Below are 27,713 nucleotides of genomic sequence, written 5' to 3'. Positions count from 1 at the left end.
TAAAGAAGTTAGTTAATAATCAGCTGAATGAAGGAGATCAATTCTGATGACCAGCTCTTTGTTTGTTATGTAGGCAATAAAAGGGGCAAGGCGGTTCAGAAATGCACCTTGTCATGTTGCATTATACTCTGCGTCTAAATCTGCTGTATGCCCTTGCTAAGAAGGAACCACCAGAGTGAATCTGTGCTCACGCCACCAGAACAAAGTCTTCAGTATCTGCACTAGTCAGGGGGTGTTTGAGTGGCAGACATTTATCTTGCTGCAACATGGACTTCCCTTCATACTTTTGCAAAGCACTATTGCTTGGATATGGATGTAAGAAGGAATGGCCAATTTGTTCATTCTGTGCAGCAGGAATTCATTGTCTGACCACTCCTTCAGACCCAGTATCTTGGAGAGGGAAATGTTATGGTAGTTATTCAAAAAGTGGGGAATCTGCAGGTAAAAGTATTCATCTAAAAAAAAGTTACTAACCTTTGGTAATGATCTTTCTTATGTATGCTCCTGCTACCTGTAGATTCCTCACTGATCCCACCTCCATGTTTTGAAGGATGGTCTTAGGTTCCTGAATTAATAAGGTTTCTACTTAGGTTTTTGCACTGTACATATACATTCAGTCTGATGTTGATAGTGATTGCAGGCTTATGATCGGCATCATAATGAGTTATGACTCTGCCTGTGGTTGATGCCCAAAGCTAAAAGTTTGGAAACAAGGTACAGTTCTGGTCCCATCCACTGAATGGTGGAATAATGTGCAGCGTGTGAATGTAGAACAGCCTCAATCTCCAAACGGAAAATGTTACTTATCCAGTAAGCATCTGCGTGTGGCATGTAGTGCTGTGGATTCACATGCTGTGCATATTCCTGCCACCTACCTTTGGGCCCGGATGTGTGCAAGTTGTTTTTCTTCATAGAAGTCTTTGGAGTCACGAGGTACTGTGACTCCTTCTCTTGTTAGTAATGTGCATGGTCATCAACTCCATTGTTAATTTTTTTTCCCGCACAGTGGGTGAGGCTTGAATGTAAAGCAAAGTTAATAGAGATGTCCATTCAATGAAGGCAGACAATGAGATAGGCAGATGACTACAACAGCCACAGGCTTACTGGGAGGAGGGTGGGGGCACAATATGCCATGAACAGATGTTTACTGGGTAACATTTTCCGTTTGAGGCAGGTGTGGCTGTAGATACACATGCTGTGCATAGACTGTACAGCAGTCCTCCTTCAAAGTGGTGGCTAGCCTATGGAAGTGGCAGTTCATTAAAAAAGTGTTTGGAGAGCTTCCTGGCCAACATTGGTTTGTTGGCAGCTTAGCACACCCACACAGAAGTATGTGGTGTGGACCAGGTAGGTGCTTTACAGATGTCAGCTATAGAGATGTTTCCCAAGAAGGCCAGAGAGGCTCTTTTTTTCAGAGTGAAGTGGGCTCTAGAAGGAAATGGACAAGTTCCTTTGAGCTTTAGCTTTAGCTTTAGCATAGCATGTCTGGATGCATTTCACAATCCATCTTGTAATGTCTGATTTGGATAAGGCTTTCCCTTTGTGGGGTTTGGAGAAAGCAACAAAGAGTAGTTGCTTTTTCCTAAAGGGTTTAGATCTGTCACTATGGAACTATGAGAGCTCATTTAACATCCAAAGTATGGAGAGCTCGTTCTGCAACGGAGTTCGGTTGAGGGAAAAAAGCTGGAAGTTAATTGGATTGGTTGAGTTGGACCTGTGAAACCAACTTAAGGAGAAATCTGGGGTTGTGCGTAGGACACCCCTATCCCTGTGAATCTGGAAGAAAGGTTCTTCTAAGGTTAGTGCCCGAAGCTCACTGACATGCTTGAGTGAAGTGTTGGTGACCAGAAATATTACCTCTAAGAGAGAAACTAGGAGAGACAAGAGCGGAGGGGTTCGAACGGAGTGCCTCGCGTTTTATCAGTAGAATGTCGAGGTTCTATGACTGGGCTGGTGGGACCCGAGGAGGAATGACCCTTTCGAGGCCCTCTATAAAAGCTTTAATGACTGTAATTCTGTAGAGGGAAATGCGTTGACTGTTGTGCAGGTCGGTGGCTACAACAGCTAGGTGTAGTTATATGGATGTGAAAGCTAAACCAGATGTGGTTCCGTTGCTCACTGTGCCACTGGATTCAAGCTAGTCTGGCTGATGAGGGGTGATACCCTGAAACCAGTCCCAGGATGCTTGTTTCTGGTCCAGGGAGGACCTGGCTTGACAGTTCGAGCTGGACTGTTCCAATGGAGAGCAGGGTCAAGACTGATTTGCATATGGCTGGGTCCAAACTGGGGTAGCATGGTGAGCAAAAGAACAATGGATATAACCCAGATCTGTGACTGGGGTGAGTGTTTGAAAAGTTTCAGCACTCTGTCCATCCTCCTTTTGTGTCCCCAAGTGGAGTAGGTAGCAGACAATATCTTGCATTTCGACTTACATAGGGTCAGTGTGTTTTGAATGGCAATAGCAGATAAATCTTTTCCAGTTGGCAGCATAAAAGGCATGAGTAGTAGGCCTGCGTGTTTCTTTAAGAATGCTAATGCATTCGGGTGGAAGATTAAGGTACCCAAATTCTAGGGCTTCAGGAGCCAAATTGCCGATTGAGCGACCTGGGGTCTGGATGCCTGATTTTTCCATGGTTCTGGGATAGAAGATCTGGCCTGTTGGGGATCCTCTTGTGTGGATCCAGTGAGAGCTTGAGGACGGTGGTGGTGAACCATGGTTAACGTTCCCTGGTGGGAGCCACCAGTATAAGGGTGAGAGGCGCTGCTGAAGTCTCTGAACCACAAATGGAAGTAGTGCGAGAGGAGGAAAAGAGCAGGCAAATATCCCGACTAACTCACCTATAGTGCATTACCCCTTGATTATGGGAGTGGGAACCTGTAGGTGAAGCTTGGCCATTTGGCGTATTCTTGTTTTGGAGAGCCTACTTCCAAATTCTCTGGGCTAGGTGAGAGAGCTGGGTAGATCTGGTGCCTCTTTGCTTTTGAAGGTAACTCACAGCTGTCATATTGTCCATCTTGATGAGGACTACTTTGCTAACCAGTTGGAGAAGGAAGGCTTTTCAATGCAAGATGAACAGCTAGTAGTTCCAGATAATTGATGTGGAGACCCTGGTGTCTGGGTCCCCTCTGGCCTTGGGCAGTCACATCCTGTAAGGGAGGTGTCCGTCACAATGGTCCTGTGCAGAACTTGGTTGAGATAAGGCTGCTGCTGCAACAATTTTTTTTTTGTTCTGCCACTTCAGAGAGCAACAAGTGCGGCATCTAGTGAACATTAGATCGTCCCATTACCCCACCCCCACCACTCCACACCCCCTTCGCTTGGGACCACTGGTGCACCAAGCAGTCATGCAACAAATGGATTTGTAACCTGCCATGGGGCACTATGGCAAGACAGGAGGGTGTCATGCCGAGGAGGCGTTTGACTGGCCTGACCATGACTAGGTGGCCTGGTTAAAAAAGACAGATTAGTGCCTGGAAGTATTGTATTCTGGCAGCATTTGGATAAGCCATGCCAACTTCAGAGTTGAGGATTGTTCCCAGATAGGGCTGTATCTGGAGAGGTTGGAGGTGGGATTTCGTAGCATTGATGGTAAACCCTAGTTGGTGAAGGAGGTTTATTGTGAGCTGAGTGTGTTCCCAGCGGTTTTGATGGGTGAGCCAGTCGTCCAGATTGAGTAATACATGAACACATTCAGATGAACAGCCATTACCACAAAGCACTTGGTGAACACCCAGGGTGCAGTAGTGACCCTGAAGAGGAGCCATGTTGAACTGGTAATGCTTTCCGTTGACTACAAACCTGAGATACTGGTGATGTGCCAGGTGGATTGGTATGTGGAAATAAGTGTCCTTCAGGTCGAGAGCTGCCATAAAGTCACCTTGTTTTAGCAACGGGATGACATTCTGAAGAGTGACCATGTGGCAGCGTTCTGCAAGAATATATTTGTTTAGGGGTGTGTGGTGCAGGATGAGTTGAAGGGAACTGTCTTTTTTGGGAATGAGAAAGTACCAAAAGTATTCTCCTGTGCCCTGGTGGTGGGGGACAGCTTCTATGGCCCCTTTGAGAAGGAGCACTTGGTCCTGTTCCTGAAGTAGCTTTTATTGTTCTAGGGTGATTGTGTTTGCAAGGTAGAATGGTGGGAGATGTGGAAGTGAGCTCCAGACAATAAACATGTTAGATAATATCCAACACCCATTGGTTAGAGGTGATGTTCCGCCAGGCAAGAAAGAGCCTTTGAAGGCTCCCTGCCCTCGACAGATGATATATGATTGGGGGGGGGGGGTGGTGGGAGGAGAAAGTCACGGCTTAGTGGTTGTGCCAGCAGCTCCCTTGGGGGGGCCAAAGTTACCACTGCCTTTTGAGTTCTTGTCTCTGAAGGACCCCCTAAAGAAGCCTCCAGGAGAGGGATTTTGGGCCTTTGCACATTGGAATGAGGAGGAGGCCTCAGGACAGTTGGTCTTTGAGCCTCCACAGAAGGGCAGGCAGCAAAAGGAGCCATCTGTAAGGCACCCATCGCTTTCACTGTCTCTTTCTTTATTTTTTCCAACATCTGGTCAACCTGCAGTCTGAACAGATGTTGGCCATTGAACGGCAGCTTGAGTAATTTTGGGTTTGAACCTGGAGATACGGAGCCAGGCACTCCTGCGCAGAAGGATACTGGAGTTGACCCCCCCTAGCAGCAGTGTCCTTAGCATCTGCTTTCCCTCAGAGATGGTCTCATAGCCCATTTTGCCAAGCTTCTCTGGGAGACGTTGAATGAGCTCCTCCATCTCTTCCCAGTGAGTGTGGTCATATCTTGAGAGCAAATCAATAGAATTAGCAGTATGCCAATGGTTGGCAGATGGTGCAGCTACCCCCTTACCTGCAGGATCTATCCACTTACTTCTTTTTCAGGTGGAGTGGTATCGCCTGTAGCTTGAGAGTTAGCCCTCTTACATGCGGTAGTGACCATTAGAGAGTTTGGCAGGAGCTGGTCCCGAATGTACAGGGATAACACCCTGTATGAATGGGCTCAGCCCATCTAGTACCCCAAGATTTTTCGATTTTGACTACACACTTTTTGGACTTTACTGTGAGGGAGTATAATTACCTGAGTAATTATCTGAGTAATTCATGGTAATCGGACTGAGCGTACTAACTGCCAGTGTCAACCTCTTAAGAAAAGGCATGTGCTGCACAGCTAGGGTAAGAGGCTATGGGCTGGTTACACGTGAACATGTGTGCACGTGCTGGCTGTGTATGGGAGGCTTCCGTCTTACACAGCCCAGTATTTGCGCAGAGGTATCCTGTCACAGAAGGGATTTTTCAGAAATTGGTACTGGCCTAGGTAGACCTTATAATGTGAGTGGGCATTTGTGTATGTCTGCACTGCTTACACTATGTGGTGCTTCCACCATGTACACGTTATAGGAAAATCTGCCCTAAAGTATCATTTCAAGCTACTTAAGCCTACGGGGGTCCAGTGTTAATACTGAAAAAGTTGATTTGTACAATGATACAGCCATCTCTAACAAAGAAATTGCATCCCTTTTAGCAGATTCACCCATCATGAACTCACCATCAATCCAGACTCCACAGTACGTGGTCAGATAGGCTCTGAGGTCTAGGCCTGAGGTTACTGACTAACAAGTCACAGGTGGGCCAGTACATAGCCGGCAAACCAACGTGTAAATAGGAAACTCAAGATCGGTCCCACAGATTGGTGCAGCTACATGACAGTGGTCCCAGGAGATTGGTCCAATCAAGCATACATGGCCAGTGGGATGTGTGCATTCCTAAACTTCATAAAGTCAGATGCCGCATGTAGTTAGAAACACTCAATCAGAGCACACTGCACAGAGTAACACACCACAATCATGTGCCCCTTAGGCTGGACATCTGGACACATTATCCACTGGCCCTCGCTGTGTCCACGCAAAGTCAAGGCCCACCAGAAATGGTTACAGGACCTTATTTATGACTCCAGGACAACTGTTCACATTCTTTACCCTAAAAGGAATACTGTAATTATTTAATGGTATTCAGAGAAATGTATAAAACACAGCATAGACACTGCTTAGACCAACTGTACCTTGAGGCAGTCCTTTTGACCCCCGGTTCTGTAAGATTTACCTGGGAGATTTTCAGCCCTTTGCCACCTCTACAGGGCCAAGTTAATTACTCTCGTTCTCAGCAGAGGGATCAAAGTCCTCCCCACACAATAGAATAATTAACAGTGCTTATCCCAGTTCCTGGGAAAGGAAGGGATGGCGCCAAAATCTGCGTCTGTTAATTAGCTTGTCACACTGCACCTGTACTAAGACAGCCCATGCCTGCTGCAACAAAGGAAGCGAGCAGACCTCTGGAGCCAAGACCGGCGGGGCTCGCCTTTGAACTTTTGGTAGGAAGGGTGCCAGGCAGCTGTGTCATTAGGGGGTGGAGCTGAGGCTCTCAGGAGAGCTCTTTCCACAGACAATATGAAGTTGCCATATTGTTTTGTCCCAGAATGCTGAACATGAGGGTTGGGACAACGATGATATGGCATCCTAGGATTGGTCAGTGGTGCCTTGCTTCTAGAACGTTCACACCAGGAACCAAGCAGAGGACATGTCAGGCTGTGGTAGCCCTCAGCTACTCATCTCCAATAAAAGGCACCTTTAGAGAGTAGGATACCTGAAGGAAATGTTCCTGATCGCTAGGACTGGCCACCAGGGGCAGAACAAATCCATATTTGTTGATATTGGCTTGATGGGGCTAGAGAAAATGACAGTTAAAACTCTTCCCTGCGCCCCCGTCAGTGGGATGAACTGAGAGCACATAGCACAGTGCTCTGCCATATTTTTAAAAATTTATTCGGAAGAGCACTCAAGCCCCTGGCGGTCAGCACATCTTTAATTTTTTATTTTTTTTTACAATTGATGGGGAGGTTAAGTGTGTGGGGCGACTCCCAGAGCCATCTTTTGTCCCCGTGGACCTCATCCCCAGGGCCCTATGCAAGCAGGAATGTTCTCGGAACCGCATGCCCCAAGGCAATTCAAGAAGTAAACTAGGGATGTTGAAGCCACATGTTCCCTTGTCCGCACTCCTCACCAGCAGGGTAGTGTGCCTTTCCCCCTCCATACCCAGGAGTCAAGAAGAAAGGATGCTCTGCTGGTGGGAGCAGAGAAAGATGTTGCCAGCTCCCATGCTGCCCCAGAGGATGGGGGCTACACACGGAGATCTGGTAGGGCACTTTGGTCTCTCCCTATGGCCCCCAACAACAATTACTGCCCATGGGTGTCCGGGTGGAACAGAGATGCCCATAACAAAAGAATAACAGTTATTGCCTTGCAGCACAAGGCCACACAGAAAGAAACATTCTAATAAAATATTTAAGGCTCTGATATGGAGTGCCCATAATGCCCTGCAAGGGACTGATAATTTGCATAGTCTTCCAATGACCCCAGGAAGAGTAGAGGCACCACCAACAAGTCATGTTTGGGGACTGCTGGAGGTGCAGCAACCTCCCATGAATGTTTTAGAAAAGTAGCCATACCTCTCCCCAGGGACTGAATCTCTGACCCTGCAAGAGGTTTTCACTGGCTTTTCACTGGCTTTAAGCAGTCCCATAGCTGTAGCTTTTAATTTTGGGCTGAGGAGTGTAGGAACACCTTGTGGTTGGTCCTTTGACTGCAATGCCATTCTAAATATACTCAAGGATGGACCCTGAGACCTGTTTTGTATTTAGATGCTTTATTTAAAATGTTGATGTTGAGAAAGCAAAGACTATTTAACCCGATAGGTGCAGAGGACAGCTCCAAACCGTCCTCCACACTGACCCTGGTATACTGAGGACAGCTGGGAGGAGCTTTTATTTTGTTCTCTGAAATGACTATCTGCATGCGTAGTAGCAAACTGACGTCATTTCAGAGAAAATGAAATGATCCGATCTGCTCATTTCACTTTCACTGCTTCGGTGCTAGGGGGCATAGCTCATCCCCCCCAAGCTTTGAAGCACACAGGAGAAGTATCCTTAAAAAGGGGAGAATGTCTGTTTTCCAGTGATACCTTTCCCTAGTGGATCCGTGCTTGGGGATCATCGCTGGAGTGCAATCCCCAAGCAGGGATCCACCCATTAGACATCAGGGGGAGCAGCTCCTTGAGCAAGGGCTTGTGCTCCTCCCTGAAAATGTAACTATCCCAGTTGTACTGATTCCCCTCACCCCCCCCGCCCCACCTACCCACCCCCTGCGGTGGGGCAGAAAGCCCATTAGACACTGGGATTACTTTTTTATTTTTATTGTAGGGTTGGGGGATGCCCAGCATGGGCGTGGCCATGCCCCGAGTCGCATAAAAATAGGGAAACAATCTTTCTGCTCCCTCCTGTGGGCAGATGGGGTAATTACCCCTGCTCTGCCTCCTCGGGGCAGAAAGGCCACTGTGTGGCAACAATATTTTTCTGGCCCCTGTGGGCAGATGGGATAATTACCCCTGCTCTGTCTCCTCTTGGGCAGAAAGCCCACTGTGTGGCAGCAATATTTTTCTAATAAAGTAATGGGTTGGCTCCGCGTAAATCCCGATCTTGGTCGAGAGGTATCCAAGGATTGGTTGCGGAGCCCCCTTCATCGTCGGCCCACTCCAAGTCCTCAGATGATCAGGTAAGTCTAGACATAAGAAGAAGTCAAAGAAGAACAAACGTTCTTCAGCTTCACCCCGTCCATCTACTGATGGGATGAGGGATCAGGAGGGTCTTTGCTCTAGGCCGCCATCCACGAAGCCTGCATCGGGGTCAGCTCTATGTCTCCTTGAGTTTCTGGGAGCAGAAGCAACAATCTGTGCCCAACTCTGAGAGCTTTAGAAGGCCCTGCACCTCATTTTTGAGCAGTCTGACTCCGCTGGAGCACCTTCAGGCCCTGCAGCGTCTGAAGGGGCCCCTTAGGTTTCTGCACCAGCAACTTCGGCCCCAGGGGGACACCTATGGATCCGTTACTGGATCTGAACCCGCATTGGTCGGTCCACCTCAACCTTCCCCACTGCCGGTTCTGACGCTGATGCTCCCAGCACAGTCTGTGCCCCCGGACGGCTTTGACCCCATTCTCATTGCCGACCCAGACACGGAGCGGATCAACGTCGTGTGACACAGACTCAGACGCTGACAGGGGCCTTGCCCCCTATGTCGGATTCTGACCTTCGTTATTATAGTTTGGGGTACAGTGAGGAGTGGGAGGGGTAACGGGACCCTTTCAAATACCGGCTCCCAGACACTATGGACTGGCATATGGACCTGGGTGAAGCCAGTAGTCTGGATACTTCTCCAGACACTGGCATGCTTTCTCCCCTTACCGTTGGCTACGGAGGTGGGAAGCGTCCTACTCAATGGTGTTGCGAAGAGCGGCCGAGGTCCTGGGCCTCAAGCTGCCTTTGGTGGCAGGCAGGACTAACCTCCTGACAGAGGTGCTTCAGCCCGAGGCTTCAACCTCTAACCCATATTGCCCTTTAATGAAGCTCTTACTGATATCCTGCTGGGTATCTGATCCAAACCCAGCACAGGTGCTCCTGTGAACAGGACTTTAGCACAACACCATTTCCCTGCATCGGGCGACCCAGGGTTCCTAACGCAACACCCTCCCACCCCTGAGAGCTTGGCTATCCAAGCCTCCACTTTCCAGGGCGTGTTCCCTTCCGCACCTCCGGATAGGGAATCAAGAGGCTGGACAAACCTGGGAAGTAGATGTTTTCTACCACCAGCCTGGCATTGCGATCCGTGAACACTGCATGCCTTTCAGGACTTCTGCATGACACCATTGCCCTACACCGGGCGACCTGGTGTTCCTAACGCAACACTTCACCCCGAGAGATTGGTTATCCAAGCCTCCACTTTCCAGGGCTCGTTCCCTTCCGCACCTCCAGATAGGGAATCAAGAGGCTGGACAAACTTGGGAAGTAGATGTTTTCTTCCACCAGCCTGGCATTGCGGTCTGTGAACACTGCATGCCTTTTGGGACGTTACTCCCATACGCTGTGGGATACAGTTGTTGCTGCCACTGGTCCCGGAGGAGGCCTGGGCCATTCTCTCCCAAGCAGTTACTGATGGGAGAGACGCAGCAATGTTCATGATCCAAATGGGACTGGACAGGACCGACTCACTAGGCAAAGCCATTTAATCAACAGTGGCAACACCTGGTTGAGGTCATCTGGCTTTTCGGGGGATGTCCAAGCCAATGTTATGGACATGCCCTTTGATGCCACCTCTTTCTTAGGAGAGAAAGCAGACTCGGCGCTCGAGCATTTCAAGGATTCTCGTGCTACAGCCAGGTACTTGGGCCTCACTGCGGCGCCTTGTCCCCCTCATTCTGCTTTTCACCCTTTTTGTGGCTACCGAAGGGACACCTTGCCAGGTACGTTTCCCTCCAGCCACAGTGCTGCACATGCTATCCAGCCTCTCATGGCCGTGGGATCCACCATCCTCGTGGATCAGGGAGCCAGTGATCTTGTCAGTCCACCACCCCGCCTCCTACCCCTGGAGCTGCCTCCACACCTTCCTAGTGTGACGATTCCCCACCAGGGACCAGTTGCTCCACTTACAGTCCATCAATTCAGACAGGTGGGTTTTGCTAATAGTCCAGAGAGGCTACTCCCTCCCCTTCAAGGTTATCCCTTCATCCATGCCACCATCCTAGGATTGGATGACGAAGGATCACTTGGCACTTCTTCCTGAGGGGGTTGCACCTCTTTTGGTCAAGGGAGCCATAGAGAGGGTCCCTGTGCCAGAAGTAGTTTGTGGTTGTTATTCCCTCTACTTTCTGGTGCCCAGAAAGGACAAGGGCCTCCGCACTATTTCAGACCTCTGGTCCCACAATCTCTTCCTCAAAAAGGAGTTCAGAATGATCACTTTGGCTCTGGTTCTACCTGCTGTGGACCCAGGAGACTGGATAGAAGTGTTGGACTTGCAAGATGCTTATTTACATGTTGCTGTCCTGCCTGCCCACAGACATTACTTGTAGTTCAGGGTAGGCCATGAGCATTTTCAGTTCACTTTGCTTCACTTTAGCCTTACCAACACCCCTCTGGTGTTCACCAAGGTGATGGCGGCGGTTGCAGGTCATCTGTGCAGATCAGGGTTTCAGTCGTCTCCTATCGACAACTGGCTGTTGAAGGCGGGCTCGCCCCGGGCTGTCGTCTCCCACCTCCCACGCCCTCGCTGTGTCCACGCAAAGTCAAGGCCCACCAGAAATGGTTACAGGACCTTATTTATGACTCCAGGACAACTGTTCACATTCTTTACCCTAAAAGGAATACTGTAATTATTTAATGGTATTCAGAGAAATGTATAAAACACAGCATAGACACTGCTTAGACCAACTGTACCTTGAGGCAGTCCTTTTGACCCCCGGTTCTGTAAGATTTACCTGGGAGATTTTCAGCCCTTTGCCACCTCTACAGGGCCAAGTTAATTACTCTCGTTCTCAGCAGAGGGATCAAAGTCCTCCCCACACAATAGAATAATTAACAGTGCTTATCCCAGTTCCTGGGAAAGGAAGGGATGGCGCCAAAATCTGCGTCTGTTAATTAGCTTGTCACACTGCACCTGTACTAAGACAGCCCATGCCTGCTGCAACAAAGGAAGCGAGCAGACCTCTGGAGCCAAGACCGGCGGGGCTCGCCTTTGAACTTTTGGTAGGAAGGGTGCCAGGCAGCTGTGTCATTAGGGGGTGGAGCTGAGGCTCTCAGGAGAGCTCTTTCCACAGACAATATGAAGTTGCCATATTGTTTTGTCCCAGAATGCTGAACATGAGGGTTGGGACAACGATGATATGGCATCCTAGGATTGGTCAGTGGTGCCTTGCTTCTAGAACGTTCACACCAGGAACCAAGCAGAGGACATGTCAGGCTGTGGTAGCCCTCAGCTACTCATCTCCAATAAAAGGCACCTTTAGAGACTAGGATACCTGAAGGAAATGTTCCTGATCGCTAGGACTGGCCACCAGGGGCAGAACAAATCCATATTTGTTGATATTGGCTTGATGGGGCTAGAGAAAATGACAGTTAAAACTCTTCCCTGCGCCCCCGTCAGTGGGATGAACTGAGAGCACATAGCACAGTGCTCTGCCATATTTTTAAAAATTTATTCGGAAGAGCACTCAAGCCCCTGGCGGTCAGCACATCTTTAATTTTTTATTTTTTTTTACAATTGATGGGGAGGTTAAGTGTGTGGGGCGACTCCCAGAGCCATCTTTTGTCCCCGTGGACCTCATCCCCAGGGCCCTATGCAAGCAGGAATGTTCTCGGAACCGCATGCCCCAAGGCAATTCAAGAAGTAAACTAGGGATGTTGAAGCCACATGTTCCCTTGTCCGCACTCCTCACCAGCAGGGTAGTGTGCCTTTCCCCCTCCATACCCAGGAGTCAAGAAGAAAGGATGCTCTGCTGGTGGGAGCAGAGAAAGATGTTGCCAGCTCCCATGCTGCCCCAGAGGATGGGGGCTACACACGGAGATCTGGTAGGGCACTTTGGTCTCTCCCTATGGCCTCCAACAACAATTACTGCCCATGGGTGTCCGGGTGGAACAGAGATGCCCATAACAAAAGAATAACAGTTATTGCCTTGCAGCACAAGGCCACACAGAAAGAAACATTCTAATAAAATATTTAAGGCTCTGATATGGAGTGCCCATAATGCCCTGCAAGGGACTGATAATTTGCATAGTCTTCCAATGACCCCAGGAAGAGTAGAGGCACCACCAACAAGTCATGTTTGGGGACTGCTGGAGGTGCAGCAACCTCCCATGAATGTTTTAGAAAAGTAGCCATACCTCTCCCCAGGGACTGAATCTCTGACCCTGCAAGTGGTTTTCACTGGCTTTTCACTGGCTTTAAGCAGTCCCATAGCTGTAGCTTTTAATTTTGGGCTGAGGAGTGTAGGAACACCTTGTGGTTGGTCCTTTGACTGCAATGCCATTCTAAATATACTCAAGGATGGACCCTGAGACCTGTTTTGTATTTAGATGCTTTATTTAAAATGTTGATGTTGAGAAAGCAAAGACTATTTAACCCGATAGGTGCAGAGGACAGCTCCAAACCGTCCTCCACACTGACCCTGGTATACTGAGGACAGCTGGGAGGAGCTTTTATTTTGTTCTCTGAAATGACTATCTGCATGCGTAGTAGCAAACTGACGTCATTTCAGAGAAAATGAAATGATCCGATCTGCTCATTTCACTTTCACTGCTTCGGTGCTAGGGGGCATAGCTCATCCCCCCCAAGCTTTGAAGCACACAGGAGAAGTATCCTTAAAAAGGGGAGAATGTCTGTTTTCCAGTGATACCTTTCCCTAGTGGATCCGTGCTTGGGGATCATCGCTGGAGTGCAATCCCCAAGCAGGGATCCACCCATTAGACATCAGGGGGAGCAGCTCCTTGAGCAAGGGCTTGTGCTCCTCCCTGAAAATGTAACTATCCCAGTTGTACTGATTCCCCTCACCCCCCCGCCCCACCTACCCACCCCCTGCGGTGGGGCAGAAAGCCCATTAGACACTGGGATTACTTTTTTATTTTTATTGTAGGGTTGGGGGATGCCCAGCATGGGCGTGGCCATGCCCCGAGTCGCATAAAAATAGGGAAACAATCTTTCTGCTCCCTCCTGTGGGCAGATGGGGTAATTACCCCTGCTCTGCCTCCTCGGGGCAGAAAGGCCACTGTGTGGCAACAATATTTTTCTGGCCCCTGTGGGCAGATGGGATAATTACCCCTGCTCTGTCTCCTCTTGGGCAGAAAGCCCACTGTGTGGCAGCAATATTTTTCTAATAAAGTAATGGGTTGGCTCCGCGTAAATCCCGATCTTGGTCGAGAGGTATCCAAGGATTGGTTGCGGAGCCCCCTTCATCGTCGGCCCACTCCAAGTCCTCAGATGATCAGGTAAGTCTAGACATAAGAAGAAGTCAAAGAAGAACAAACGTTCTTCAGCTTCACCCCGTCCATCTACTGATGGGATGAGGGATCAGGAGGGTCTTTGCTCTAGGCCGCCATCCACGAAGCCTGCATCGGGGTCAGCTCTATGTCTCCTTGAGTTTCTGGGAGCAGAAGCAACAATCTGTGCCCAACTCTGAGAGCTTTAGAAGGCCCTGCACCTCATTTTTGAGCAGTCTGACTCCGCTGGAGCACCTTCAGGCCCTGCAGCGTCTGAAGGGGCCCCTTAGGTTTCTGCACCAGCAACTTCGGCCCCAGGGGGACACCTATGGATCCGTTACTGGATCTGAACCCGCATTGGTCGGTCCACCTCAACCTTCCCCACTGCCGGTTCTGACGCTGATGCTCCCAGCACAGTCTGTGCCCCCGGACGGCTTTGACCCCATTCTCATTGCCGACCCAGACACGGAGCGGATCAACGTCGTGTGACACAGACTCAGACGCTGACAGGGGCCTTGCCCCCTATGTCGGATTCTGACCTTCGTTATTATAGTTTGGGGTACAGTGAGGAGTGGGAGGGGTAACAGGACCCTTTCAAATACCGGCTCCCAGACACTATGGACTGGCATATGGACCTGGGTGAAGCCAGTAGTCTGGATACTTCTCCAGACACTGGCATGCTTTCTCCCCTTACCGTTGGCTACGGAGGTGGGAAGCGTCCTACTCAATGGTGTTGCGAAGAGCGGCCGAGGTCCTGGGCCTCAAGCTGCCTTTGGTGGCAGGCAGGACTAACCTCCTGACAGAGGTGCTTCAGCCCGAGGCTTCAACCTCTAACCCATATTGCCCTTTAATGAAGCTCTTACTGATATCCTGCTGGGTATCTGATCCAAACCCAGCACAGGTGCTCCTGTGAACAGGACTTTAGCACAACACCATTTCCCTGCATCGGGCGACCCAGGGTTCCTAACGCAACACCCTCCCACCCCTGAGAGCTTGGCTATCCAAGCCTCCACTTTCCAGGGCGTGTTCCCTTCCGCACCTCCGGATAGGGAATCAAGAGGCTGGACAAACCTGGGAAGTAGATGTTTTCTACCACCAGCCTGGCATTGCGATCCGTGAACACTGCATGCCTTTCAGGACTTCTGCATGACACCATTGCCCTACACCGGGCGACCTGGTGTTCCTAACGCAACACTTCACCCCGAGAGATTGGTTATCCAAGCCTCCACTTTCCAGGGCTCGTTCCCTTCCGCACCTCCAGATAGGGAATCAAGAGGCTGGACAAACTTGGGAAGTAGATGTTTTCTTCCACCAGCCTGGCATTGCGGTCTGTGAACACTGCATGCCTTTTGGGACGTTACTCCCATACGCTGTGGGATACAGTTGTTGCTGCCACTGGTCCCGGAGGAGGCCTGGGCCATTCTCTCCCAAGCAGTTACTGATGGGAGAGACGCAGCAATGTTCATGATCCAAATGGGACTGGACAGGACCGACTCACTAGGCAAAGCCATTTAATCAACAGTGGCAACACCTGGTTGAGGTCATCTGGCTTTTCGGGGGATGTCCAAGCCAATGTTATGGACATGCCCTTTGATGCCACCTCTTTCTTAGGAGAGAAAGCAGACTCGGCGCTCGAGCATTTCAAGGATTCTCGTGCTACAGCCAGGTACTTGGGCCTCACTGCGGCGCCTTGTCCCCCTCATTCTGCTTTTCACCCTTTTTGTGGCTACCGAAGGGACACCTTGCCAGGTACGTTTCCCTCCAGCCACAGTGCTGCACATGCTATCCAGCCTCTCATGGCCGTGGGATCCACCATCCTCGTGGATCAGGGAGCCAGTGATCTTGTCAGTCCACCACCCCGCCTCCTACCCCTGGAGCTGCCTCCACACCTTCCTAGTGTGACGATTCCCCACCAGGGACCAGTTGCTCCACTTACAGTCCATCAATTCAGACAGGTGGGTTTTGCTAATAGTCCAGAGAGGCTACTCCCTCCCCTTCAAGGTTATCCCTTCATCCATGCCACCATCCTAGGATTGGATGACGAAGGATCACTTGGCACTTCTTCCTGAGGGGGTTGCACCTCTTTTGGTCAAGGGAGCCATAGAGAGGGTCCCTGTGCCAGAAGTAGTTTGTGGTTGTTATTCCCTCTACTTTCTGGTGCCCAGAAAGGACAAGGGCCTCCGCACTATTTCAGACCTCTGGTCCCACAATCTCTTCCTCAAAAAGGAGTTCAGAATGATCACTTTGGCTCTGGTTCTACCTGCTGTGGACCCAGGAGACTGGATAGAAGTGTTGGACTTGCAAGATGCTTATTTACATGTTGCTGTCCTGCCTGCCCACAGACATTACTTGTAGTTCAGGGTAGGCCATGAGCATTTTCAGTTCACTTTGCTTCACTTTAGCCTTACCAACACCCCTCTGGTGTTCACCAAGGTGATGGCGGCGGTTGCAGGTCATCTGTGCAGATCAGGGTTTCAGTCGTCTCCTATCGACAACTGGCTGTTGAAGGCGGGCTCGCCCCGGGCTGTCGTCTCCCACCTCCAGAATATAGCGGACCTCCTGCATTCGCTGGGGTTCACTATAAACATTCCATAGTCACACCTAACTCCCTCTAAAGACGCATCCTGTCATCAGAGCTGTTCTGGACACCGTGCAGTTTCGGGCTTATCCTCCCGAGCGGCGAGTCCAGGATATTCAGGCTATGAAACTGATATTTCAGTCTCTATCCTGGATTTCGGTGAGAATGACTGAGGCTGCTGGACCTCATGGCCTCCTGCATCCCTCTGGTGACACATGCCAGACTCTGCAGTGGAACCTGAAGTTCCAGTGGGCGCAGCATCAGGGAACTCTCCCCGATATGATCCAGATCTCAGAGGGAACTTAGCGAGATCTGCAGTAGCGGCTAACAAACCATGTTTGGGTCAGATACAGATCACTCTTCCTTCTCCAGTCACTCCTGGGATGGGTCAGACACATGGAGATGTGGATATCAGAGGCATCTGATTTCCAGTGAAGTCCGGTCTCCGCATCAACCTGCTGGAGCTCCAAGTGCTCAGACTAGCACTGAAAGCATTTGTTCCCTCTCTAAAAGGGAAGGTAGTGGAATTTCATGGACACCACCGCCATGTGGTACTGCAACAAGCAGGGCAGGGTGGGGTTGTGGACCCTTTGTCAGGAGGCTCTGCGCCTCTGGACGTGGCTGGAACAGCAGTGAATTTCCCTGGTGGTTCAACCTCTGGTGGGCTCTCTGATTCTCAGAGCAGACAAACTCAGCCACCAATGCTTAGTCGATCACGAATGGCGTCTCCATCCGGAGGTGGCAGAAGGCCTCTTTCAGCAGTGGAGGAGTCTTGGTTAGATCTGTTCGCCTCCGCAGAGAACGCGAAATGTCAGCAGTATTGCGTGTTGGAGTTTCCAAGGCAGCAGTCGCTCGGACACGCTTTTCGTCTCGAGTGTAACTCAGGCCTCCAGTACGCCTTTCGGCCTATACCACTTCTACTCAGAGTTCTCAAGAAGATCAAGAATGACAGGGCCCTAGTAATCCTTGTGGCTCCGAACTGGGCACGAAGAGTCTGGTATCCCAAGCTCTTGAGCATGGCTTTTAATCCTCCATCAGACTGCCCCTTCGGGGAGGACCTTCTATCACATGAGCAGGGCAGGGTTTGCCACCAAACCTGTCCAGTCTCCACCTTCTTATGTGGAGGTTGAGTGGTGGCAGTTGACAGCTTTTGACCTTCCGCCCAAAGTCTGTAATGTAATCTTAGGAGCCAGGCGTCCCTCCACCAAAACGATATCCGCCTGTCGGAAGAAATTTGTGGCATGGTGCACAGACCAGTCTGTTGACCCCTTTCTGCCCCTCTATTTGAGGTTCTCTTGTTTAGACTTTTGTTGGCCCAGCAGGGCTCTCCTATGAGCACTCTCAAATGTTATTTGTCTGCTTCCTTGTGGTTGCCTGATGACCTTCTTTGTTTAAATCGTCTGTTGTAAATAGGTTCCTTAAAGGCCATACTCCTATGTTTCCTCCAACTCCAATAATTATGCCCCAATGGGACTTGAATTTGTTTTTGACTTTTCTAATGTGCATTCCTTTCGAGCCTCTCTCCATAATTGTCCTCTCAGGCTCCTCACATTGAAAACAGACTTCCTTGTGGCCATGACATCTGCCAGCAGTGTCATTGAGCTGCAGGCATTGTAATCTAAGCCGCCCTACTTTTCCATCTATCCTGACAAAGTGGTGCTTCGCACTCTGGCCTCTTTTCTGCGGAAAGTGGGCACGCCCTTCCATGTAGGCCAGTCCATCTCCTTGTCTACTTTTTACGCACCCCCACATCCATCTAAGGAAGAGGAGAGACTCCACTGCATGGACACAAAAAGAGCGTTGGCCTTCTACCCTGATCACGCCAAAGAGTTCTTGGTGGATGATCAATTCTTTGTTGGTTATGTGGGTGCGAAGAAAGGTTGGGCAGTGCGGAAGAGAACCAGCTCCAGATTGGTCGTACTCTGCATTAAAATGTGCTATGCACTAGCTAAGAAGCAACTCCCTAAGGGTTTGTCTGCTCATTCTATCAAAGCTAAAGCTGCTACCACTTCATTAGCACGCAGAGCTCCAGTCCTGGATATCTGTCATGCAGCAACATGGGCATTTGCACACGTTTACCAAACACTACTGCCTGGACTGTCACGTCCGTAGAGACAGTCACTTGCCTGTTCTGTCCTGCATGACTTTCTCGTATGAACTTAGTTCGAAGACCCACCTGCAGGGATGGTATTGCTTGGGTATCTATTCTAAGGTAAGGAATCTGCACCTAGATGTCTCTATCAGATGAACAAGTTACTTACCTTTGGTAACACCTAATCTGGTAGAGACAGTATCTAGTTGCAGATTCCTTAACGACCCACCCATCCGCGCCGTTCTGCGAACTGATTTCTAGGTACATGGTCTCCCCTTTTAGGGCCCTAGTTTTGATGCACCAGTGGTCATTGTTCTTCATGGCTGTGCGCTTCTGGTGTGGAAAGCAGTGAAAAGAAACTGACAGCGCGCCGGGGTGATGCCTATATAGGACACGTGATGTCTTATCTGGCGTGGATGACGCTGATGACCCACGCAGAGCTTATTGAAGCACCTAACAGTGCGCAAGGGTACTGCTTGAGAAAAATCTTCACATCAAGACTGACGTCTGAGGGACATTCTAAGGTACGGAATCTGCAACTAGATAGTGTCTCTGCTGGATAAGGCGTTACCAAAGGTGAGTAACTTGTCCATTCCTGCCACCCATCATTGTCCCACTTGTTTCGATAAAAATGCTGCGGCACTTGTGCGGGGAGGTGGGCCCAGTGCCGGTGACAGGAACAGATCCAACCATGGTCACTAGGAGTCCCCCACGCAGAGCTCCCATGGTCCTTAATTCCTGTTGTGGGGCCTTGGCATTATCATCAGCACCGGTGGGGCAATGCTGGGTGATAGGAATTGTGTGGATTCCGGAAGTTTCCATCGCAGAAATGTAAGCAAAATGTGTGATTTCAGGCAAAGTTTGAGGTTTCCAGGTCATGGTGGGTAAGAAAAAAAAACTCACGGGATCCACGCAAGTCACCCCATCTTGGATTCCACAAGGTGTCTAGTTTTCAAACATGTACAGTTTTGCTAGGTTTCCTTAGGTGCTGGCTAAGCTAGGACCCAAAATCCAAAGCTGCTCACTTTGCAAAAAGACAGACATTTTGAGTGGAAATATGTGATGTATCCATGTTATGTTTTGGCCCTTTTCTTGTCACGGGCACTACATTTACCTGCACAAGTAAGATACCATGTTTCTCAGAAGACATGTGGGAGCATAGAATAGAATATTTATTACCAATTGAATTGCACTACATTTGTGCCTTCCAGTATGCAAGAAGTAAGACTTTTTGAAAAATACTCCCTAAATCATATGCTAGTACTGGTACCCAAACATTCAGAGATGTACAAATAACTACTGCTCCTAAAGTCGATCTCTGGTGCCTATTTCAGAAATACATAGGTTTCCTAAATACCTATTTTTCACTCTACATATTTTACCATATGAATTTGTCTATACCTTTTACACAATGAAAAACGATTGTACGGTGCAGCTCAGTTGTTGACTCTCTGGTACCTTGTTCTTGGAAAACCTACAAACCCTATACATCACTGCACCCAGATGTGCCTAGTGGACGTAATGGTGTATCACTTTTGTAATTTGCCCATTGTGATAAAAAGTTACAGATGAAAACGTCACAAATGGCCGTTTTTTTCCTACTCATTACGAGTATTTCTTAGTTTCAGCAGTTAGTTTCTTTGGGAAAACCTTGAGGGATCTACACAAATGACTGTTGCTGAATCTGGAATTGTCTACTTTTCAGAAATCTAAAGCTTTTCTGGATCACCCATGGGTTTCACACTGGTTTCCATCACAAACTGGAAATATGTTAAGAGGACAAAAAAATCTTTGAAGAATGCCCAAAACGGTGGGGGGGTTATTGTGCTGGTGGGGTTCAGAACTCATTAGGGGCACAGTATGAGAGGAGGGTGTCACAAAAGTGATTTCTAGCTATCTATTGTACATATTTGTAATTTGTTGTGTAGTATCTAGTAGTGTGTATGTAAAAAGTACTTTTCCTACACAGCTAACAACCAAGTTTCTCACACATTCAAATATTGTTTTTTTCCTACTTTTCCACCGCAACTCCAAACAAAGATGGATGAATTGTCATCGTGATACTGGATGCTAGTCCATGCAGTGATTTCAAACTCATTTAAGACTGACATTATTCATTTCCCAACATAATTTGCTCCCACCTCTCTTCCAATCAGTATGATTATCCCCGGTACACTATAAATCTAACCCCATCAGCCAGAAACCTTGGCTTCATTTCAGTCCGACCATGTGCATGAAATCCATCATGACCACCACAGTCACTGCTGCCAGACATCAATTATTGAATACTTGCAATATCAACCCTAACATTCCTTCTTACACATTTAAAATGTTGATTTCTGCACTAGTTTAGAGCTGACTGTTCTACAGAAATGTTCTATTAGTGGGTACCCCTCTTTATTTATTTAGGTCATCTAAATAAGCACTTAAGTTTGTCACACAAATGTAATCTGTAATCTCCTTATATGTTCCATATATCTTTCTACTGAGACCTTGTTGTTTGGCAGTCCACCAAAGAAAGCGGTCTCTTCAAACGTGTAGTTCCAGTTTTCAAGTGTTCTTCCCAACTACCTATATAACATCCTTACTAGATATGTGCTGTTCTGCAATCTTCATGTCTTGTAATCCTCAATCCCTCTTGTGAAGCCTCAGGGTTTTTTAAAATCTAACCTACATAGACGTATCCATTGGAACTTGTACCCAGCAGATATATGTTCCGTCTTCTTGAATCCACTTAAAGAGCATCCTTTACATTTATCTTTGTCAATAGGATGCCGGAGAATAATCTATATGCCTTTGTGTAGCCACCCATCTTCACAGCACCTCACACTGAAAATATGTTTAGATGTAAATTGTCTGTTCTGTACCGCATTGTCTTTTAACTATCATTTAACATCCATTCCTACCCACTAACCACTTTGTGGTTCATCCAAACTGTAAATAACCTCTTCTGCCATTGGATTGTTTCTGTTGTCTTTGACATCAAATCAGTAACATAGCTACCTCTCCGGTTTTTACTTCACTTCCATCTTCCCATCAGATACCTGTAACTTCTTCCACATTTGCCCTCCATATATTCTCCAGTCTTCATTTCCACTGTCCCTTCCCACCACCCGTCACTTCCCCCTTACATTTTTGCTCCCCTGCATCTCGTTTTCCCTTATCCATCATTCAGCTCCTCCTCCCATAGATCTGTCCCTTACCCATTGTTTCTCTATCATTTTTCATGCCCCCTACTAGTACTTTCTTAAATATGATCTCCATTTTTTCAGGACCACATTGGGAGCCCAAAGGAACGGACAGGATCCCTGTCCGAGCGACTGGAGAAGCTCAGAAACCTCATCCGGAGCAGCAGAGAGCAGGATAAGGCGTGTGACCTCCATCTTTCAACGTTGATAGACGTTCTGGACAACTGAATAGGCCACATCTGTGCAGAGATCAGGAACCAGAGTAACAGTATCTCTTGTACAGGAAATTATTAGCATACAACTCTGGGATGCAGTAAAGAGTATCTTTGCGAAGGACAGTTTGTTTTGAGTCAGTTTTTTGATGATGTGATGCATCAAGCTTGGTACTTCACTAATACAGGAAATAGCGGAGCTTGGAGGAAAGGGGAGAAAACTGTTTTTAGCCACAAAGCCATTTTTTGTTTGGTGAATGTTGAAATTTACTCTTCGGCGCACTGGTTACATTGCTTCTTTCCGACTGTTGGAAAACGGACTCAGTGGAGATTGTGTTTATTAGAGAATATATGTATAACCTCTGTGTACAGAGGGAATTACTGACTTCTTACCATATGATCTTCTAGCTACACCAAGATCACACAGTTAGAAGGGCATGTGTTATTCAGTTTAATGAGGTGTACTCTTTTTATTGATATTAAATGTTTGTACTAATTTTGATTTGGAGCACCTCTCATAATTCTTTCCTCCTGGTAGAAGCTGGCGGTAGGAGATGAAACATGTTCGCAATGCAGTGGGATTGGAATAAGTGCTGAAAAAGTTTGGCACAACAGGCTCAATTAAGGAGCAAAATTCATGAGTACTTTTGAATACCTCAGATTTGTGCTGCTGCTCACAGTTTGAGATTCACTCCTGCATTTAATAGGTCCAATTGTGCACTGCTAGCACTCAAAGTATAAATGTCTACAAGTCTGTCAATAAACATAGTTGGCGATGAGGGGTACTGACCACCGAGAGTGTGGAGTGAGCAAAAATATGAACAATTAGATTAGAAACTGCCATAGCAGTTGCGTCCTCAATTGCATGGAAGGTGTCATAAAAGCAAGTCTTGGTCCTTGAATGTCTGGAGATTTAGCCATGGGGACGGTGGAGACCAACTCCTTGGCAGTAGCTAGTTCTGCTGCCTTAGGGTGCTTTCAAGACATTTCAGAACTCTCATGAGGCCACTGCATCCATGATGACAAAATCTGCATTGCCATGAAAACTCTGCTGACCTTGCAGAATTAACCTATTCTAGATTCACATACTGTGTATATTCCGCCATCTAATAGTTTTAGGGTCTTGAAGTATTTGTATAAAATTAAAGTTCTTCTTTGGCTGTCAGCCGTAGGTGATTCTGTGTGACCCATCATGACGTCGGCTCTAAGCCCACCATGCCCTAATATGTCACCTCCGTTTTTATTTTATTTTGTTTCCTCAAAGGGTTTCGAAAATATATTGCTGAACTACTGAGACATTCAAGTCCATGATTTCATAGTTATATGTTTTCCTAGCATCTTCTTTCGGGAAGGACACTTGTGAAAATCTTTCAACAGACTTTGAGGAGAATGTTTGGGAGATTGTTTCCTTTGTGTCTTTTCGATGCCATTTCTTACAACAGTGATGCAGATTAGCTTATTTAAGTGTAGTCTGAATTGCCACAGGAAAGACAGCCACCAGGTGTGCATGTTATTTTTGCTTAAGGATCAACATTCAAATGAACTGTTAACACTTGTTCTTTGTTGGAATCTTAAACTCTTTATCATAGAAGTTAATCCTTGCACATTGGGCAAAGAAAGAGAAGCTGGAGTGCTTCAAATCTTCATGGCTGAAATGGGTAGATGGGTTTCTCGGTAGCCTGATAATGTTGAATGAGGGGACTTCAAAAATCTGTGAGTCTGCAGTGCCTGAAATTGAAAAAATAAGGTTCAGCTAATTAAGGAGCTAGGTAATGGCAGCAGTCTACACCACTCAGGCATATTATTCATTGTAGAGGGAGATGAAGAGGACAGACCTCTAGAGGTGGTACAGCCCAAAGCAGACACAACTCTAGTACTGAAAAGGCTGCACAAACTTCAGTAGGGGTCAGAATAAAAGACTTCCTGGATGACTAGCAGTCTATAACCACAGACAAGTGGTTCTTGAAAGTGGTAACACTGAGCTGTTCCATACAATTAATCAAAAGTACTTTAATTGTGAAAGTAAAAAGGCAGGCATGCAAAGGCGACCCCTTTCACGCATGACTACTAGAGGTACACAAACTTTGGGAAAAGGAAGTGACGAAAGAGGTCCCAGTAAAAAGAAAATGGGAAAAAAATGTGTGAGTATATTCAACCTAATTCCTGATTAAAACAAGACTTAAAAAAATTTGAAGGCCATTGGTGTAATGCTGCGCCCCATTACCCCGCCTAAAAAAATATTGTGGCTGCCCAGAATTGCAAATGTTTTAATAAAACCTGCAGCTCTAAACATATTAAATAGTTCAAATTTTGAAGTTAGGCTCAGTTACTCCTTTAAAAATACAATAAAATAAATCATTGCCATGAGGACCCTGGTCTCCCTAAAATGTAAATGTTTCAACAAATTGATCCTTTACCAAAATCGGGGCTGGGGAAGTAGGCTTTGAGGGTTTTTGGAGCCCCCCAGCCCCCTTTGATACCTACTCCCAGACACAAGTGACAAAAGATGTAATGATAGCCCATTTACGGTGTGACTCACTGGCAGTATTTCTTCCACTAGAAATACAGCATTGTTTCCTGCATGATGCTCCTCTTGGTCAGTGCCTGTCCCTTCCCACTGTGATCAGCTCACATAATCAGTCATGTGATCAGTCCACTGCAAGGATTAACGTCTATGATCTGAACTGCACAGAGCTATAATGGTTGATTAACATCAATATGTTAAATGTGGTAGCTTCCAATGACCCCCCCCCAACCCACCTCCCCTCCGCAGCCCCTGTTTGAAGACCTCTGCTTTACACTGAGATCTATATCAGATTTGTGATTTTTCAATGGATCTTTAAGGTCTGAGCTTCTAAGATCTCCAGTGTTAATTACATTTTTGGCAGTGCGGGTGGCTCACATGAAGCACCAGCATATTCATATTTATCCTATCCTATGCAACTGGCTGATAAAGAAGAGTTTGAATCAGGAATGCCAAACAAGGTATAAAGAATTCAGTGGATGTCTTGTATCAGTTGAGTATTGGAAAAACCTCTGAACCTAGCAAAGCAAAAGTTAGTTCTGGGAGCACTTCTGAATATGGATTTAGCTTTAACATTCTCCGCTCCAAAATAGTTTTGGCATTGCAGTAGGAGTTTCTCTTTTACCAGATGTCGTTTGGCAAATAGGCATTTTGCCCTGAATTGATACAAACACAAGACTTAATATGAGAACACTACAGGAATAGATTAGCTAGTGATCTCAGGTGAAGGAGAAGGTGAAGAAAATGTAGTGGCTGTAATTCCAAATCTGCACAGAGCTATAATGGTTGATCAACATCAATATGTTAAATGTGGTAGCTTCCAACGACGAATACAGTAAAACATCATAACAATAGATGTGCCACATACAGGATAGGGTATTCATATGAGACTACTCAAAGTCAGTGGTCAATGGTCAGACTTGCACTCCACATCAGTTAAGTGGAATTAAAGAATTCCTTCTTACCTATAAGACCTTGCCAAATACATTACAAGCTAATTCAAATAATGATGTATAACATCACAGCTATGTTTCACTGCAACAAACAGGTGGAAGCTTCATTGTAGAAAAACATGTGCCAGGAAAAGCATGTGGGGGAAACTACCACAGGGTTTCCCCAAAAACCCAGTCAAGACCCGGGTACACATATCTATCTGCAACAATGTGTCAACCAGGATAATTCCACAACCAGTAGTTGAAAAACCTTAAAAATAAGGCTGCCACAAGAGAGTATTTATATTCACATTTGCATTTATATTTCTTAAGGCAAAAAAGAAATTCAGAAAAAAAAATATACAGTATCCGCATTTCTCAGAACAAAAATAGTGCTGGTTAACACATAGGCCCTCCGTATGACCCTGGCGGTCGGTGTTAAAGCAGCGTTAATGCCGCCAACAGGCCGGCGGTAAAAAAAAATTATGACCAGGGCGGTAACCGCCAGCACAGACAGCCACTTTAACACACCGACCGCCAGGGTGGTAATGGCCGCTGGGCTGGAGACTTCGGTCTCCAGCCCGGTGGCCGTCACAATCCCACCCTTGGGATTACAACCCGGCCTACCGCCATGGTTTTCGTGCCAATCTTACCGCCACGAAAACAATGGCGGTAGGCAACATCAGTGCCAGGTAATGCCTTCACGGGCACTGATAGGGGACTCCCCCGCCACCCTCCCAAACTCCTCCCCTGCCCTCCCCCTCCCTCTCCTGCCCCCGCACATTTACACACCCACACGCGTACCCACATCCACCCACGCATGCCCACATACATACCCACAAACTGCAAAACACACCAACATACTTTGTCGCACACACACATTCACAACACACAACATACACGGACACTTACATTCAGTCATTCACGCACTCATTCAACGCAAATCACACCCGCATGCACGCATACCAAAACATACACACACCTCCCCCACACACAACACCCCGCACCCCCTCTCCTGTCGCAGAACCTGACTTACCTGCTTGCAGGTGGTCCTCCGCCTGGAGACGGGACGCAACGCTGCTGTCAGCAGCAGCGTCCGCCAGCAAAACACCGCAAGGCCGTATCATTGCTCAAGATACAGTCTGCGGTGCTTTGCTGGTGTGGCGGTGCTGCTGACAGCAGCGCCACCTTACCGCTGTCCGCCGCCATTACCGTCGGCGGTATTCTGCCAGCCTTCTGGCGGAATACCGTCGCCGGTCATAATATGCGTGTACGGCTGCTACCCACGGTGGCAGTATGTTGGCGGCCGTCGCCATGGCGGTAGGCAGCAGTTACTGCCAATGTCATAATGAGGGCCTTAGTGCTCATGAGTAAAGTGCTCGTAAGCAGCACAAGTGAGACCCCATAAAAAACTATATACACATATGTACAACTGTACAACAGCAGATGGGCTATCGTCATCAAATATAATTTAGATACATGTGAAACAGATAACCTGGTAGAACAATCACATGTAATAAATTGGCATTGGATGCCCCAGTTGGCCATAAGAACTGTTGATGTTTTGGTCCTTGTTTATTTAAGGGTCATCCTCAGGACCAGAAACATGGGAAGGTAGAGCTGATATAATTCCAAATTGTTTGTGCGAGATACCAAGGGTCAGACCAAGGTGATCAATGCCACAAGCAGTAAAGACGTTGGAGGGGGGGGGGGGGCGTGGCTTGGCCATCCAGCTAATGGCCGCCACTTCGTGAGGCTCTGCTGAGCGGGGGATTTTATCTTGCCATTTCCCCTGCTGGAATCTGCCATCGGATGTTTGCTGGGGCCCCCCTTGCGTGAGGGTGCACCTGCACAGACCCGAAGTGCCGCGGATTCTCTTGTGGGACTAGCGGTGGCGGTAAGTAGGGGGAGGCAGCACTGGGGCTAGCGCCCACCTCGCGGCTACATTGCGGGAGTGACCTGGATCTCGGCGCTGGCTGCAGTGGGTTTGGCCCTCTCTGCTCCACGCTCCTGGGAGCCGGAAGAGGCTGAGGATTTGCGGGCGCACGGGACCCCTGGCGGGTTGGAGGCTTGTGGGGCCCGGCCGGCAGGCAGATCGGCCTGCGGGCACTGAGGCTGACTGGCTGGCGGACCACGGGGCGGTCTGAGCTTTGCTGCAGCTCCGTATTGCACACCTGGGCCTGCCGGATAAATTGGATATTTGGGGTGCCCTGCTGCCCCCCTGACCTCGGACAGAGGGGGATGCCGTGGTGCGGTGAGTGGGTGCTGGCACTGCTCCTGGCCTGGGTCCCTATTTCTTATTTTACGCGGCGGCTGCCCTTTGGAC

General features: G+C 48.1%; 1 protein-coding gene across 1 annotated transcript in view; it reads left to right on the top strand.

The window, feature by feature from the left end:
• MCM3AP (minichromosome maintenance complex component 3 associated protein) overlaps positions 1-22,433 on the top strand; it is a 619,735-nt gene extending 597,302 nt beyond the window's left edge. Inside the window, exon 29 of the mRNA XM_069225490.1 lies at positions 21,804-22,433. Within this exon, the coding sequence (XP_069081591.1) occupies positions 21,804-21,947 (144 nt within the window). The 3' untranslated portion in view covers positions 21,948-22,433. The remainder of the gene's footprint in view (positions 1-21,803) is intronic.
• The last annotated feature ends 5,280 nt before the right edge of the window (positions 22,434-27,713 follow it).

Source organism: Pleurodeles waltl, chromosome 3_1 (assembly GCF_031143425.1).
Source record: "Pleurodeles waltl isolate 20211129_DDA chromosome 3_1, aPleWal1.hap1.20221129, whole genome shotgun sequence".
In the NCBI taxonomy this organism is placed as follows: Eukaryota; Metazoa; Chordata; class Amphibia; order Caudata; family Salamandridae; genus Pleurodeles; species Pleurodeles waltl.
This window is presented reverse-complemented; position numbering and strand designations above follow the sequence as displayed.